At 33.2% G+C, this 17,321-nt stretch overlaps 1 protein-coding gene across 3 annotated transcripts; it reads left to right on the top strand.

Annotated features, from left to right (window-relative positions):
- Positions 1 to 233: 233 nt before the first annotated feature.
- LOC107895203 (calcium/calmodulin-regulated receptor-like kinase 1) lies at positions 234 to 4,877 on the top strand. 3 transcript variants are annotated; one of them, XM_016820465.2, is made up of 8 exons: positions 234 to 590; positions 1,307 to 1,673; positions 2,220 to 2,373; positions 2,960 to 3,086; positions 3,542 to 3,627; positions 3,763 to 3,834; positions 4,010 to 4,213; positions 4,291 to 4,877. In XM_016820465.2, exons 2-8 carry the CDS (start codon positions 1,360 to 1,362, stop codon positions 4,624 to 4,626), a joined length of 1,293 nt encoding a protein of 430 aa, XP_016675954.1. In that variant the 5' UTR covers positions 234 to 590; positions 1,307 to 1,359; the 3' UTR covers positions 4,627 to 4,877. The 3 variants fall into 3 exon arrangements, with proteins under 3 accessions (XP_016675954.1, XP_040941269.1, XP_040941270.1); XM_041085335.1 differs by having other exon boundaries at positions 354 to 590; positions 3,524 to 3,627; XM_041085336.1 differs by lacking the exon at positions 234 to 590 and adding an exon at positions 603 to 1,196 and having other exon boundaries at positions 3,524 to 3,627.
- Positions 4,878 to 17,321: the final 12,444 nt, after the last annotated feature.

Raw genomic sequence — 17,321 nt, 5'->3', positions numbered from 1 at the left:
ATTTTTAAAAACTATAATCTATATTCTAAATATATAATATTCACACATATATGCGGATGATAAAGTTTTGTAGGAAATACATATATATATTTGTGCCTAAAATTTCAGCAAATAGAAGAAAATTGGAAAATATATGCTTATAAGTAATTGAAAAAAAATTATATATAAATATTTAAAGGCCAAATCAATACCTGCCGGATAGATTAAAGAGGCATCTCGCACTTCATTATCTTACATGCAAACATTAATTTATTTATTTTTTAAAATAAAAAGTAAAAAATATTTATAGTAGTTTTATCTAGTATGAATGTATGTATGTATATCACTGTTATCCAAGCAATTAAGAGTATTAATGTATATATATAAAATAAAAATATACACTCCGTATATAATTTCCATTCCATATATGTTTTTTTCAACTTTCAGAAACCTCTCTTCCCAGACCTCAAACCTCAGATTCTTTCTTTAAAATTCCACTCAAAGAATCTTAGCCACATTTTGATTGCTGTTTTTCTCTTTTATTCCTTGCTCCAAAGAAACCATGTAACTGAAGAGATGTATGGTTATTTTTTCTTTGTATATTGATATAGGTACGCTTTAAAGTTGATGTTTTTGGTTTATTTCTTCATCAATGTATTTCATTTTACCTTTTCCATCGGAAACAAATTCTGGGTCTTTTTCGTATCTGGGCAACGTTTCATGTTTTTCATGGGTTAAAACTTTTCTGGGTCGTTCTTTTTTCTTGCTTTGTACTCTGTCTGTTTGGTTGGTTTGAAAGCTTGGGAAAAAGAAACTGTTAACTGAAAGTATAGTGGAGATACTTGCTGGTTTACTCAAGCTTTTCGTTTTCTTGAATCTCTTTTGGAGTTTGTGAACTTTTTCTTTTTTTTTTCTTTGTAGCCAAACAGATCAATTAGTAATTCTTGTCCCATAATCCATAATCAACTGAAAGTTTCAGTTTTTTATTCATAAACGTATAATTAATAAGTTTCTGAATGATGCTAACCAGATCAAGTATATGTGCTTCACAAGCTTTAGTCAAAATTTCTTTTTTCTTTTCAATATGTGAATCTTTTAGGATAAGACTATTCAGATAGAAGGCTGAAAATTTGTTCATGTATCTCAATTTTGACTTTTATTTCATTTGCTATATCAAAAGCTGACATTCAAGTTCTAGACTTGACCTTCTAGATTCGGTAAAATTAACATTCTTTGACTCAGTATTGTGTTACAGTTTTTCTTTATTTTTGTCAAATTGTTGATGGTTTAGAAGTGGCTTAGTTTGACCCCAGAATTGTATTTGCAGTTGTTTCAATGGATTCCAGTCCTGAATAACAAATAACAAAAGAGAAAGTCGAGATGAGGGGGGAGTCATCTGGTTTGATTATTGGGATTTCTATAGGAGTGGTAATTGGTGTGCTTTTAGCTATTTCTGCATTGTTTTGTATTAGATATCATAGAAGGAGATCCCAGATAGGAAACAGCAGTTCCAGGAGAGCTTCAACTATTCCTATAAGGGCTAATGGAGCTGATTCTTGTACTATATTATCCGATTCAACTATCGGTCCCGATTCACCTGTGAAATCTGGAAGAAATGGAATGTCTGTGTGGATTGAAGGGTTTAGGAGGAGTAATGTTGTCTCTGCGTCTGGAATACTTGAATATTCGTACAAGTATGTTTCTTCGAAACTTGTTGAATTATGCATCACAATGGTTTGTTTTGATTGGTATTTGCAAATATTTTTCTTTAGTTTTATATGTGATTATGATTTAACAGTGCTGAGTTGGTGATTGGATTATGTTGTTTTCCATTTGATGGATTAATGATAGGCAATGGAAAATTATTTTTATGCTTCAATATGGAATCTAATTTGCTTAATTAGATTGCTTAGTTTTATATATGATATCATGATATGAACTTTTCAAGGTTCTCCTGCTCTGCAATCTGTGAAGTAGTTTGTTTTCAGTAAATGAGGGCATTCTGGAAGAGACAACAACTGGATTATCGCATTTCAATATCTTTTTAACATCACACAATTAGTATCTCGAAAATCATTCTAATGGCTTGAAATTAGGAATATGTTTGAGCACCTAATCCGTTTATTCATGTTATAACAAACTAGTTCCCAGAGTTGGATGGTTTATGGCTTGAAATCTGAAAATTGATTTTTCCATGATCTTTTTTCTTTGCTAATTCATTGATTGCATTACTCGTACAGAGATTTGCAAAAAGCAACCCATAATTTTACAACACTAATAGGACAAGGAGCTTTTGGTCCGGTTTATAAAGCTCAGATGTCAACAGGTGAGACTGTCGCTGTAAAAGTGCTTGCTACTGATTCCAAGCAAGGGGAGAAAGAGTTCCAGACAGAGGTAGCGATGGTTAATAATTAATATTTCACTCTCATTGGCATCTTTCAATGGCAAGATATATCTATTCTGTATTAAAAATTGCAGAAGCATTTGTACTATAGTATTATTATTGGCTTTACAAGATACTTCCACTTTAGCATCTTTTTGTTGTTACCATCACCCATCATGCTTTCTAGTTTCTTATGAACTAAATACAAGTCACCATCTGAGGAAGAATATTAGTACTAACATCTATTTCCACTCTTTCTATAAGAAAAAAAACCAGAAGAGAAGCAGACTAGGGATTGATGATAGTTACAGGGTTTTTCTTTTAGGTGAATAAGGTAAATGAAACAGTGATGCATGGAACATCATATTGAATTGAAAAAATCCTCAAATGCATTTGAATTTTGACCACATGAAATCCAGGGAAAACTTGCTTAGTCAATTATAATCATGCACAGTCCTTTACCCAACTTATTATTTGCCCTTTTTAATGTGCCTTTATTGCTGGCATTTCTGTGTGTATGTGTGCTTTTTTTGTCCCTTTTTTGTTCTTTTCTGCAATTTCAAACTCGTTTAATGTTTCACCCTCAAAACGTTTCAGGTTATGTTGTTAGGAAGGTTGCATCATAGAAACCTTGTAAATTTGGTTGGATATTGTGCAGAAAAGGGTCAGCATATGCTTGTCTATGTATATATGAGTAAAGGCAGCTTGGCTTCTCATTTGTACAGTAAGTTGTCTCAATTTTCAATAGAAGATCAGTATATTTTTTGTGAATGACCAGAACTGAAATATCGTATTATAGACTTGTGTATTGGCTGATTTTGCTCTTCTCTCAGTTAACCTTGTTTTTGTGGGTCTTTGGCATTCAATATTTTCTGTCACTTGTATTTTCTGCTCTTCCTCCTGTTGAATTTATGTGCTCCACTTTACTAAAACAAAAGTTCCATCTTTTTGTGTTTAGTTCATCAAGCCATTGATTATCATTCCAATGCTAAAAACTGTGTTAATGAGCTGGCCAACCTTGCTAGTTGTACACTGTCATTACTTCGAATGCTTTACATGCTTAGATTATGCAAATAAGTGAAATGGTTAAAACAAGTATGCATAACAATCAACTTGTTGCCTGCACTTTGAAAATTCAAGCATGTGCCCAATTAGAAACAGCCTTCTGTCTTTGTGCAGGTGAAAATCATGAACCTCTGAGCTGGAATTTGAGGGTTTATATCGCTTTAGATGTAGCAAGGGGCTTGGAATATCTTCATGATGGGGTAATATTTCTTCTTATTCGGACTATAGATGGACCTGTCCGTGTTTGCAGGCATGTATCTGCAGATTCATGTGCCTGCATTTTATGCTTCTCGACTACGTATGCATTTATAAATTTATTCATATTTCTTTTTCAGGCAGTTCCTCCTGTAATACACCGCGACATCAAGTCATCCAATATCCTGTTGGACCAGTCCATGAGAGCTAGGGTATGTTCTTCGTGTTTGTTATATATTTCATGGAAATCTGTTGAAAATCTATTTGTTTTTGCTTGGGTAAACCTTTGATGTTACAACTAACTTTTAGTTTCTGAAATATTGTCATATTTATGCACATTAACGAAATATATAAAGTTTAATCTTATGGGACTGTCATTTCAAGTAGGTAGCCGATTTTGGGCTTTCAAGAGAAGAGATGGTAGACAAACATGCAGCTAACATACGAGGAACTTTCGGATATCTTGATCCAGAGTATATATCAACAAGGACCTTTACGAAGAAAAGTGATGTTTATAGCTTTGGGGTATTGCTATTTGAACTCATAGCTGGCAGAAACCCTTTACAGGGTCTCATGGAATATGTTGAGCTAGTAAGATCTCTCTTTCGCTTTCTCTCTTATAACTTGATTCTTTTATATTCTGAATATAATAATGATACGACAAGCAGGCAGCTATGAGTACCGAAGAGAAAGATGGGTGGGAGGAAATTGCGGATTCCCGATTGGACGGGAAATTCGACGTGCAAGAGCTCAATGAAGTAGCAGCTCTTGCGTATAAATGTGTCAACCGTGTTCCTAAAAAACGGCCTTCTATGAGGGACATTGTGCAAGTGCTAACACGAATCCTCAAAACAAGACACATCAAGAAGCATCAGATATCTCTATCTGTCGCCACTGCAGGTGAGGTCTCGGTTGACCTAGAGCAAGGAGAAACTAAGATTCCGATAACCGTACACCAGAGAGACGAGTCCATGGATAGTGCAACTGACACATTCGAAATGTAGTCAGCATTTCATAAATTGTTAAAAATTTTCACGGTTTGATTTTTGCCATGTGACATAATTCGAAGGCGAGGTTTGATTATAGCATTTGAGTTGTGTTTTGAGGGTGTTTAGGGTTGAAAAACCATTGTTGTGTAATTTGGTGTAACATATATAGGATTTTTTCTTCATTTATTTATTTTTTTCTCTTTGCTGATTTAATTTTGTATATTGATACTTTAGAAATGAAATTATAAATCATGTCTTTTGAAAAATGTTTTTATTTTTTTTATTATAATATAAATTTCAAACTAATATTAATACAATTAAAAGCACAATTTAATACCTCACATACTCAATTAATCATTTCTAGTTGTTCATAAAAAGTAATGTGGTAAAGTGATGTTCAGTTAACCTGTAGTGTAAGTGTAAAGAGGAAATATGACCAATATTAACTTTATGATTGAAGTATTGAATCTGAATGTCTAAAATATAATTTCATCTTGATAATTCCTCTTATGGATGCACCAAAGTCCAAAGCAAAATACAGACCATCAACCCAAGGCTTGATCCAAAAACCTAGCTACCTACTTAGCCGCCCCCGCCGTCACGCTCCGACGAGCCCACGCAACTGGTCAAGGAAGTCGACACCTCCAGATTTCAGTAAAAATTAATTATCCTTATTTACGCATCACTAATTCCTTAACTTATAATTCACATCAACATATATTTGTTTCAATTCATTGGATATCGCTTGATAAGTATCATATCGAGTTATTAGGATTTATGCATAGTTTACTTGTAATTTTTTCAAACTTAATGAATAAATAAATATTTAAATATGATTATTTAATATTTTTTAAGACTGTTTTTAATGGTTTTTGCATTTAAACTAAAATGAATAAACAAATTTTGATTAGTTGGTTACCTAAAATTTGACTAATATTAACCTGCATTATATGGTTAAATTGTAATACAAAAAATAAAATTATATTAGTAAGTAAACTAAATTGTCCAGAGTCTATGGGTCAATTGAACAAATGATGTGGTCTATAAGTTCAAATGTGGAGATAACTTTTCTTAGCTATTAGAGTTTGTTGGAAAAAATAGATTTTTTGGAAGTTTTGAGGTATATTCTCGATTAATAAAGGTGGAGATTTGAATTATAAAATTATGGTTTTATATTCTAACTCATGAAACCTTTACAACGGTATATCATATGCTCAAAATAGTTGAGTGATGAATGAGAAATTGATGCTCAAAGTAAGCCACTTGTGAATTATGTTAAGGAAAATGGAAAGCTTAGTCCCACATTGGTTAGATATCAAGTGCGGAATATGTTTATATATATGAATCATCTTGATAATTATTAAATGACTAAACTAATGTTTTACTTCATGTGTAGAGGGTGCAAACCAAACTCATTGGGGTTGAGGGTGCACCTGCACCACTTGAAGTCTTAAGAAAATTATGAAAACAGGACTCAACCTACCAATTGGATTTTTGCCACCTACGAGTACAAAACTTATCTAAACGCATAAACTTTTGCTTCAAACATGAGATAAATGAGATATTTCAATTAAAAGTCATTACAAGTGTTAAATGAACTCAAATAGGCCCACATATAATAGACATGTAAGGCCATTTTTCAAGACATACTTCCCCTATTTTTGCTATTTCAACTTCGAAGTTTGAAGTCTTGAGACCTTAGTACCTATGTCTTGAGGAAATAAACCACGTCTCGAGACATTGTGTTGAATATTTGAACTTTTACACCATGTTTGGTTCATTGAATGGAATAGGGTAGGAATGGAACAAATTATTGATTGGAATAAGGTAGGAATGGAATAAACATTTATAATAACATTACACTGTTTGGTTGGTTGAATTAAGTGGCAGATATAGAAATACAACTTAGGGGGCAAACTTATATTAGCATTGTTGACTATGTAAATTTCTAAAGGGTTTAGGGCGCAAAATTTAAATTTTTAAGGGTTTAATGTAATAAAATTTATCTTAAAGGGGGTGCTATGTAAATTTTTAAAAGGCTAGGGGGCGGTGGCCCCCCCTTCCCCCTTGTATCTGCCAATGGTTGAATTATTAGTAAGGAATATACAAGTGAAACAAGGCGTAGCAAGTCACACATATGGACTAAAAAGTAAATGGTAAATAAAGAATTAACACTAAAAAGAGAAAAAAAATTATCAAAACATAAAAAAAAAGTAGTTTCAGTAGTGGACCGAGTTAACAATAAGAAAAACATAAAAAAAAATTAAATGACTAACCGCATAAAAATCAACCAAAACCAACATAAAAAATAACTTTCTATTGGAATAAACAATGAGAAAAATATAAAAAAATAAATGAAACTATCACATTTTGCAAATCATTACCAAAAGTAACCAAGCATGACAAATAGTAGTTTCAGTTGTTTGACTAATTTTGAAGCATGACAACAACAGATAACTAACTAGCATCACAATAATATTGAACTTTTACGTGTAAATTGATTTCCCAAATTCTACTAATAAACTATCAAGACATCTAAATACCTCTTTCCCATTAAGAAATTGCACATTGGTAGGTTGAGGGTATATCCCTTAACTGATGAAAATGCTAGTATCAAGACCCTGTAAAGTTCAAAACTTGTATTAACTCTGCAATAGTTAAGAAATAAGACAAAAAAAGGATGAAAAAATATGAAAGAAACTGTGGAAGTTTCAATTTATACTCCTAAATTTGGCTTAGTCTTTTCATATTCCAATTTTTACTCTCAGATTTGGCTTCTTTAAAAAGATTTTCCCTTTGTTTTTATCAAGAATAATTTTTTTAGTATTATTTTTAGTTTTATAAAAATATTGGAGGGCTTACTTCAATTTTTGGGAGGGCCATAGTATGGGGGGAAATTGAAAAGTCTTAGACCTTGGGGGGGCCATGACCCCTTGGGTCTCTTAGTGGCTTTGCCATTGTGGCGAATACACAACAAACATGTTAGTTCTGATATTTCATATCTTGGGACATGTACTTAGAAATGTGTAAATCACATGGAAATGTTCTTAAAGTTTAAAAACATGTTCTTAATGTCTTAAGACACAAGCCTAAAATTGTAGAAAATATACATAGTCATGCAAACCTGTTCTTAAATGTCTCTAAACAATACCAACATGCAATCAACTCATGCAAACATATTTGTCATATCAAAACAAGTTAAAAACGTGCAATTTTAAAGCTATTAACACTTTAGATCAGGAATTCACTAAGTAAGTAAAATGGAAATTGTAACAACAAGCATCTAACATGAGAAATTACATTACAAATCCAATATAAAGATGATCAACAATCCCAAAATATCATCAAAACATACCAGATATGTCAATCATCTCAAAACAACATAGAAATTAGTTTAAAGACATGAAAGGTCTACCTAGTGATTTAAATACATGCCAAAGACCAAAAGTTTGAAAAGAAAAAGTTACAAAACTCAAGAGATGAGTTGAGTCTTGATCCTTGGATGCAAATAAATGTCCAAAAAAACCATGATATACATGCTGCCTACATACAGAACAAACTTTCTCACACTAAACTTCTATAAGCTCAATGGTGCTGACCAAACCAATTTCATAACATATATCCAAGAAGTAATTAAACATGCTACAATATTAACATAACATCAATTAAAATATGCTTAAAATAAGCTGTCACACCCTCACTTGGAGAATTGGTATGTTTGGAAGGTTGTATTGGTGAAACCACCTAAGTCGTAAGATTTAGACTGGTTGGTGTTGGCAACTTCCCTGGCGAAGTATGTTGCTGAGCTTTACCAAGCTTGTGGATTCTCATTCCGTAGTTGGCAAGTTATTTGTTTGGCGGATCCTCCCACTAATAAGTCTACAACCTGTGTTTTGTGTTACTGTAAACGTATTAGTTGTGTTAGAAATCATGGTGACTAGGATACGTATAAGTCATGTGGCATCGTAGTGGAGGCAACGTGTTAATAACTAGGACAACTGAATAACCTTGCAGGATGTGATTAATTAGTAGAAACGTGTGTACATGGATATTGATTAGAGAACCTACTTAGAGTAGGATTTGGATTAAAGTTGACTATAAATAGGACAACTTGGTAGTGGAGAGAAGACTTTCATTTTCATATTCTCTACACACTTTTGTTATCATCGAAGAAAAACTCAAAAGTGTTCTTCATTATTAACAGAGGAACTGATCATTAAGCTTGTCGAAGCTACCTTCTTTAAGTTGTCTACTGGTAAACTCTTAAATCATTCTTTGAGTTTTTACCAGAAAATAATAGGTAGTTGTAGGAGCTATTCATTAGGGTTTTCATTTGAAATACTTGACATGAAGAAAACTTTCTTCTGAAAACTATTTGCATTTTACCAATTTTTACTATTATGTTGAATTTTGGTTGTTTTTTTATTTAAAAGAGTTATTTGATTTTTTTAGCCAAAGAAACGGAGAAGGTCCCAGTATAAATGGAAAAAAAATCTGTTGATTAGATAAAACTCTGTGTGAAGGTTTCTAGTGAGTTCCTTTGTACTCTATGTTTGTTAACTGTATCAACATATTTAAACTATCCTACTGTTTACTTAGGTGAGTTGTTCTATTTTCTGCATTAAGGTCCTAACCTTTGGTTTTCGTGTGTCAGTTAAAGGAATGTGGAAGTGAGACGATGCATGTACCGGCACTATCGGTAAATCATAGATATGAGTCCCGTATGTGCATCAATATGAATACTCATTTCTTGGTGTATAAACTTCGTATCTGGATCGATGAAAAGAGGTATCAAAATGTTGATACATATGATGGTGAAAAGAAGAAAATAGAATCGTTATTATATGTTTCGCCTCCGGTATGACACATTGATGCAAACCATGATTCGTGAATACCTGACCTTGCAGGGTAACACTTAATTGTTCGAATTAACAATGAGGATTTGTGGAGGTTCTATTGGTATAATTAATCTACTTGCTCTATGGAGCGGCATGATGGAAATGGAATATTGGCTCTTCTGAACAAGGATTATAAGCTAGCACAAAGAAAGAGGTGTATTAGTATCAAGGTGTATAAATGTGTTTAGACAGTGTGTTGATATTTGCATGAAGTGTAAATAGTATGTTGAAACGGTTAAAAAAGTTAGTTTAAAATGGTGACATGTTAAATAGAGTCGTCATGGCATGTGTCTGCTAAATATTGGTATCTGGTAGTAGATAATATCCACCAATTAACTGTATCCACTTGCGGATGGTATCCCCTGGTGGATACTTCAAAAAGGGAAAATTGTATATGCCTGTAGTGGTGTATATTTTAAACAGTCTAAGTAATTTGGTCATGTAGTGTTGGTTGAACCTTGATGCGAGGTTGTACTTCTACGAAACTCACTAAGTTCTTATGAACTTATTTAGTTTTTTTTATTTTATTTTCAGGTGTTTAGGTTGAAAGATTATATTTAGAAGGGATTCAACCAGAACTACACCCTTTTTTGTGAGCCTTCTCTTATTTGTGCTCTTAATATGTATTCATTGGGGATAGGATAAATGTTAGATTCCGCCAGTTTCTAATTTTAAAACTTGTAACTGAACAATTGATTTTGTACCCTTAGGTTCTTATTAGTAGTATTGTTGTGGTACTTTGCCAAACTATTTAAAATGGTTACAGTCAACAAAAAATGAATTTTGAAATTTTGAATGAAAGCATATTTTATGTTTTATATGTGTATCAAAGAATAAAGGGCTTCCGCCAAATGTTTAATTAGATATTGTTTATTTGTACATAGCGTATTACCACATAAACATAAAGTCTACTATTAAACCCATATGTCATTTGATGTTTTGGGTTAATGTCACAATTCGTAAAGTAGTTTGTTGAACTCAAGGTGTTTGATAAACCGTAAATTATACATATTTTTACCCCATGTTTAATGCATTTTATGGATGATTTCTCATTAGAATTGGTGAATTCGATACTCCTAATGCTTTAATTTCATGTTTTATACTTAGGAGAGCATAGGAGAGCGAAAGGAATGAGAAACTGGCCAAACATAGAGAAAATGGGCCAAAGTGCGAAATCAACATGCTTGGACCTCCTCACACGGGCAGACCACACGGCCGTGTCAATTTGGCAGGCTCGAGCACGGCCTGCAGTAATCGAACACAGGCGTGTGCCACGGGCGTGTCCCTGCCGAGCCCAAGTTGAGTCCAATTCAGAAAAGGCTAATTTTGAGGGCTTCTAGGCATTCCAAAGCCTATAAATACACCCTAGAGGAGGAGAAAAGGGAGACGGAGAAGGGGGGTAAGGAATTACCCCAAAGAAGCCGATTGATCCATCTCAGAAGCCAGATTCATCATCAAGACTGAAGATCTCTCATCAATTTCCCTTCAGGAGTTTTGGGTTTTCTTTATGTTTTGTATTCTTTATTCTTCGGAGATGTTTTCTTATTTAGTTATGAACTAAATCCCCTAAATACCTAAGGGGAATGAAACCTAAGACGAATCTTGTTATTATTTTCTAAATCTCATGATAAATATTTGACTTGTTCTTAATTCAAGACATGCTCTTATTCAGAGGAGGAATAGACCCTGTCTATGAGTATTTTTGTCATAATTAAGCAGAGTTGATTGCGTGCCTAGAAATAGGGTGACAAGATTTTGCCGGATTAGGGTGAAACCTAATAAGGGGATCCATAGATCGAGTTAATGCAACCCTAGAGTGGTAATTAGAGAAAAATCTCGGTTTTTCAATCTAGGGATTAGACGTTATTAGTCTTGAATATGGATAATAACATAACTTAGGGATCTCTACGGAACAAGTTGAATGAATAAATCGTCCGATTCGGAGCCAGAATAACAAGTAAAGTCTAGGTGGGTTTTTCCTTAGGTATTGTCTCAAGTCAATCGATTTTCCCAAAAGTAATTCCCCAACTCTTTTCTCTGTGCGTTCTTAGTTTAGATAATTAGTTAATTAAAATAAAACCCCATTATTCTTAGGCTAGATAATAAAAAGACAGTCATTACTAGTACTTTTGGTTCCCTTGGGTACGATATCCCAGTCTTTCCATTACTATACTATTGTTCGATAGGTGTGCTTACCTTTTCGTCGTAATAATAGTTAGTTTAGGTTTGATCTTCATTATAAATATTTATTACTTGTTACGAATCACGCGATCAGTGTTAGATTTTTATTTGGTTCTTCAATTTGTTTTATTTTAAATTGTGACACTCCATACCTGAACCTGACAATCAAGTCAGGTCTAGGGTGTTACATGACTATGGTATCACCAATTTAACTTCAATGATCATATCACTTCTAACACATTCCAAAGGATCAATATATCTCAAAGAATACTTGGTCTTAGCCTCAAATCAATATATAGCGTATCTCTAAAAACCATAATTATCAATATTTTATTTTCATAATACCATTAAAACATTTGATCAATATAATAATCTTGTCCCTATCAACCTAATATGGAATAAAGGACGGATACATGGATTAATCCCCAAACACTTCACATAGTTGATCACAAGCGCTAAATGAGCAATGATACTTCAAAGTGTGTATGGTACGACTTCTTAAACACTCTAATAACGCACACAAATACCAAACTATAATTGCACACAAGCACCAAATGGAAATACAAACAAGTGTCAACTTTATGTTCCCAAACACAGATGTTGTATGGCATGCCAACTATACTCAAATTATTTCCAACTTTGTTTAATAGGACATTTTTTATTAAAACATATATTAGCATCATTATGCATCAACATCCAATTTGATATATCACATGAATTAATCTTATATCCTTTTCAACAACCAACATCACAATGTAATAGTATGCATCCTTGTAAAATTCATTATCACAACATAGATTCCGATATAGGAAAAGATCAACATAAATTATTAGCAACCAATCTTAAGGAAATTAGTAAATTACTTAATCAAGTATATATCACAAACCTAAATTAAGCTAGCACGAATCTAAATTTGTTACTCCTTAGAAACCTTTCTTTTTCTAGGTCTTAGATGTCTTGGCCACGTCTTTAGCTTCAAAATCATAGTCAATCATTAAAATCAAGTTAGTACATCAATAATTAGCATTAAATACCCCCTAATCTAATGATGAAATGTAATTCAATTAAGCAAGACCTTTATTGTTTCCCTTGGCAACTTAAGAAAACTTTAATCTAACCTAACCAAATTTAAAATCTAATTTGAGAACCAAGTTTAAGAATTTATAATCACTCTCAATCTAGCAACATCTCAAGCTCTTGAACCTTTTTGCTAATTAAAACTCTTCAAGCATTAAAAAATCACAACATTCTAGAACTCACTAGGTCAAACTTAAAATTTATTTATCCTACTTGATTCTAAACTCAAATCTAACAAGAATCTAAAAAAATAACAAGAAACACCCTAATTAGTTCATTGATCTTGTTTTTATGAAAGATTTTGATGAAAAATATACTTACATTATGACTTGGATCAATTGAAATCAAGTTCGAAACTGAAAGTGCAAGAAAATTTGAAAGTATTTTTGGTGATTTTTGGAAGACCAATTGAGAAAAATATTGGAGTAACTGTTCCTTCCAACATGATTTTCAAAATGGGTAATTTTCTAAAATGGGATTAGGAAAATAAAAATTTAAGGACCTTGCAAAAATCCAATCCTATTATCTAACATGCACGATTGACCCTTTCAATTTAGCCACTCTTACAATTTAGTCCATAAGCTTTAAATAAGTAGATGAATAACTGGACCTTAATTATGAATTATTTTAGCTTTAATTATATATGTTCAATCAGTCATTTTGCTAGCTTATAGTAACTCTTAAATGATTTGTACAATAAAAACATTGAATGTACATATAAAATGACAAATGAAAAATAGATTACATGAATTACTATCCATTGTAAATGCATTTTTTCAAGAAGGCAAGATATGACTTAGAATTAATTTAATTTTTTAAATTATTAATTAATTAGATGAATAAATTAAATAATTGAGTTTAAAGTGAAAATAAATTATTAAATAATTGTGGTTTAATTTCATTAAGATAATTAAATGAGTTTGCACATAAATTATAATTTAGTAGAGTCCTCATGATTTTAATGGAATTAGAATTGGATTGAATAAATTATCTAATCAAACTTAATTAATTTTTAATAATTAATTGTAAAATAATATTTAATTAAATATATGGACTTGGCTTTTTTTTTAATCAAGAGATGCAAGTTTGAAAAATTAGACCAAACTTGAAATGACCCCAATTGGCTTAAATGGACTACAGTCTATAGTGCCATGTGACTTTGGAACCATTGGCCATGTGACTTTGGGAAGTTCTACTCAGACTAAAACTCCTCTAGATTAATTAATTAAGAACTTCGCATGAGAATTTAACTCTCACATATTTTTCTCTATAAATATTTTATGCTAATCAAAACTCATAATCACCAAATATTAAGGAAAAACTACAAAATTTTAGTGATATTTTATTTGAGTAATTTTTTCTTGTACTCAAATAATTTCTATTTTTTAAGTTAAGATTCTAGCTAAATTAGCCATATATGTTTTTTTTAATTGGCCTTTTAGGCCATTTTTTTAAATTAGGGAAATAAACCGATTTTGGAGAAGTGTGTGAAAGCGTGCCCAGTTGGATGCGCTTTCGCACACTCTCTTCGGTCTTTTTTTAAGGTTAATGTTAGGATTTTTTTGCTAAAAATTAGGGTTTCAAGTTTAATGGTGAAACTGTAAAAGTTTATAGATAGATTTGAGGGGTCGAGGATGCGATAACGCGTCTCAGAACACATTCATTTCATATGTCATGCCGGGATAGGACCATTACCTCAGAAACTCATCTTATGGAAATCAGGCTTCTGGGTGACAGTGCTTGATACGGTCATGGATGAAAGTTTAAGTGGAGGTCCCAGTCGGCGGCCGTTATGCGAACATGGGTTCGAGTGTAACCGGGGGCCAATTGATGGCCGTTATTCGGTTACGAGTTCAAACTTTTTGGATACCCGCAAATGAACCTTTTTATATGCCATACATAAGATTGAAGTCATAATCATAGGGAAAAATGAAGGATTATCCGATATAAATAATGTAATTTTTTTTCTATTTCCAGGCAGTCGGTATCTTTAACCTTTCATTCTTATCTGAAGGCTGACACCGAGGTTGACACAAAATGACTTTCAAGAGGAGAGTGGATGTTTCGGTAGAAGTAAAGGTTAAACTAGGGTTGGCACGACAGTGATTGTAGTTCTTAATAGGTTGTTTAAAAATGAAAACCATTGTTGCACCCTGCTTGAGAGTCCTCTTGCGTCCACAGCGATGCTAGCCTTTGGATAAGAAGGAAGATTAAATATAATGGTTGTGTAGAATTAGAGAAAAAATTAAGTCGATTATAGCGGGAAGCCCTACAGTTTTTCTTTATGATTATGCCGTAAAACTCTATATGGTATTTATAGGGAAACATTTTCAGGTACCCGAAAAGTTTGAGCTCATGCCCTCATAACGACCATCAACTGGCTCCCCCTTTATACTCTGATCCATGATCTAATAATGATCATCGATCGAGACCTCTACGTAGACTTCCGCTCATGATCGTATAAAGCAAAATCACCCTAGAACTCGACTTCTACAGGATATGTTCAAGGTAATGGTCTCATCTCGGCAAGATATATGAAATGTGTACATTTCGAAGCGATATTACATCACTAGTGACTTAAGGATACCTTAAGTCAGAAATTTTATTAGCGACAAAAATTTTTAACATTGAAACGGGAAAAAAATCGACAAATAGAAATATTGAAGAGTGGAAGGATGGAAGCAGGGAAAGATGATAAGTGGTTTAGGGAAGATAGAGTATAGAACGAGACCCCATTTTATAGGCGCAGGGGAGGGCTGAGATTGTAAAAAAAAATCCCCGTGGTCGAAAATGTATTGTACGACCATCGTTTTTATCAAATATATGAAAAACGTGCCTCAAATCTTACTCAAGATTCTTAAGATCAAGATACTTTTTGGCAGACTTTAGTGGAAATGGTAAGAAAGCTTTTCCACCTGGAAAAGCTTTCTTACCATTTCCACTAAAGTCTGCCAAAAAGTATCTTGATCCCAAGAATCCCAAGTAAGATTTGAAGTACGTTTTGAGGCACTGAATACCCTTTGAAGCACGTGTTTAATGAAATTATTTGATCTATGAGTTTTCGAGCACCAAAGAACGTTTCATTATTATTATTCGATGAAAGCACGCCTTTTGAAATGTATTTTGAAACACATATTCCCTCTCTCTTCGTTATATTATGCTATTAAAGTACCGAAATATTAAAAACTTAGACATGCCAAATATTTATATCAAACATTGAAGAGTTGCACTAAGAGTGTTGTTTGCATTTCTTTGGTTAACCATCTAAAGAAATCTTTTTTTCTAAATATTTAATTCGGTTTAAATTGAAATAAGTCAACTAGTGAAATTTGTCATTTACTACGATGGTCAAATCTACAATACAGAAGTCGGGGTCGTATTTGTAGGAGTTCAGTTCGCGAAATTGACTTTTAACCGTACCATTCAATTGCGTGAGCTAAAGACTAGAATCAGGAGGAAAATTTAGGGTTCAAGCTGAAAAAGAATTTCAAGTTTGCAATGTCGATATCTAGTATTGGTTGACCCTTTAAATATAAGCTATTTAATGTGAAAGGCGAGCTCAAGCTGGAGGCTGTAATATCATTGCACTGCTCAAGTGAAAATGCTATAATGGAGTTATATGTCGAATTTGTCGAGATTGATAGAGCTGGTCCATCTTAGAAAATTGTTGCGGCTAATGCGAGAACCGAAGGAAAAGCATAAAGTCCTACTATACAGATGTGCAATGGGTTTACTAGTTTGATACAAAGCTTCTATTATGATGTCCTCGAAGCATCAATAGATAAACCTTCTTCGGTTTCAGGCATTCATTTCAACTTCAGTGACCACTATCAATCAGAATATGAATGTAAGCTAAACATCGGCACTCGGGCATGATATCCAGTTAGTGCGTTTGATTTCAACTTCAGTGGTTCAATGTCTAGGGCAAAAGCACTTATACACTGAGGGGCCATCAACCCATACCAGTTGGCGATCCAATGTAGAATTTATTGAGCATATGGGGTATAGAAGAACTGATGACTTACTCCTTACGATCGGGTCTAGAGAGGGAACATTGAACTATTTGATTGAAGATGACAATGAAGGTACAGCTAAGGAAGAAGATGCAATCGAGGAAGAAGGGGCAACGGAAGCTGTTGATGAAGCAGATTCAATCTCTAATCCAATTCGACAGTACAGTTCAGATGGTTTGGAAGTAGCACTTTTTTCTGAATCAGAACAGGTTCCAATTGAGCCAAAACTTTACGATTTTGACGATGATAGTTCAGACAATGCTCTAAATTTAAATCTACGATTCAAGGCATATAAACCTTTGCCCCACATGACCAACATCGATCTTTCCGCCAAGGGTGGTTTAGAGTTTTGGTAGCTCATGCATAGAACACCTGACCATGCAAGCTCATCTTTAGATGTCTAGGTATTGGAAGTTGGCATGGAGTACCCCAGTAAAGATGTTTTTCTTGCTACACTAAAGCGGTACAACTTCAAAAATGGCGTCAGCTATCATATTATAAAATCCTGTTCAGAGAAATTCGAAGGAAAGTTTACAATGCA

This window comes from Gossypium hirsutum, chromosome A13 (genome assembly GCF_007990345.1).
Source record: "Gossypium hirsutum isolate 1008001.06 chromosome A13, Gossypium_hirsutum_v2.1, whole genome shotgun sequence".
Taxonomy (NCBI): domain Eukaryota; kingdom Viridiplantae; phylum Streptophyta; class Magnoliopsida; order Malvales; family Malvaceae; genus Gossypium; species Gossypium hirsutum.
This window is presented reverse-complemented; position numbering and strand designations above follow the sequence as displayed.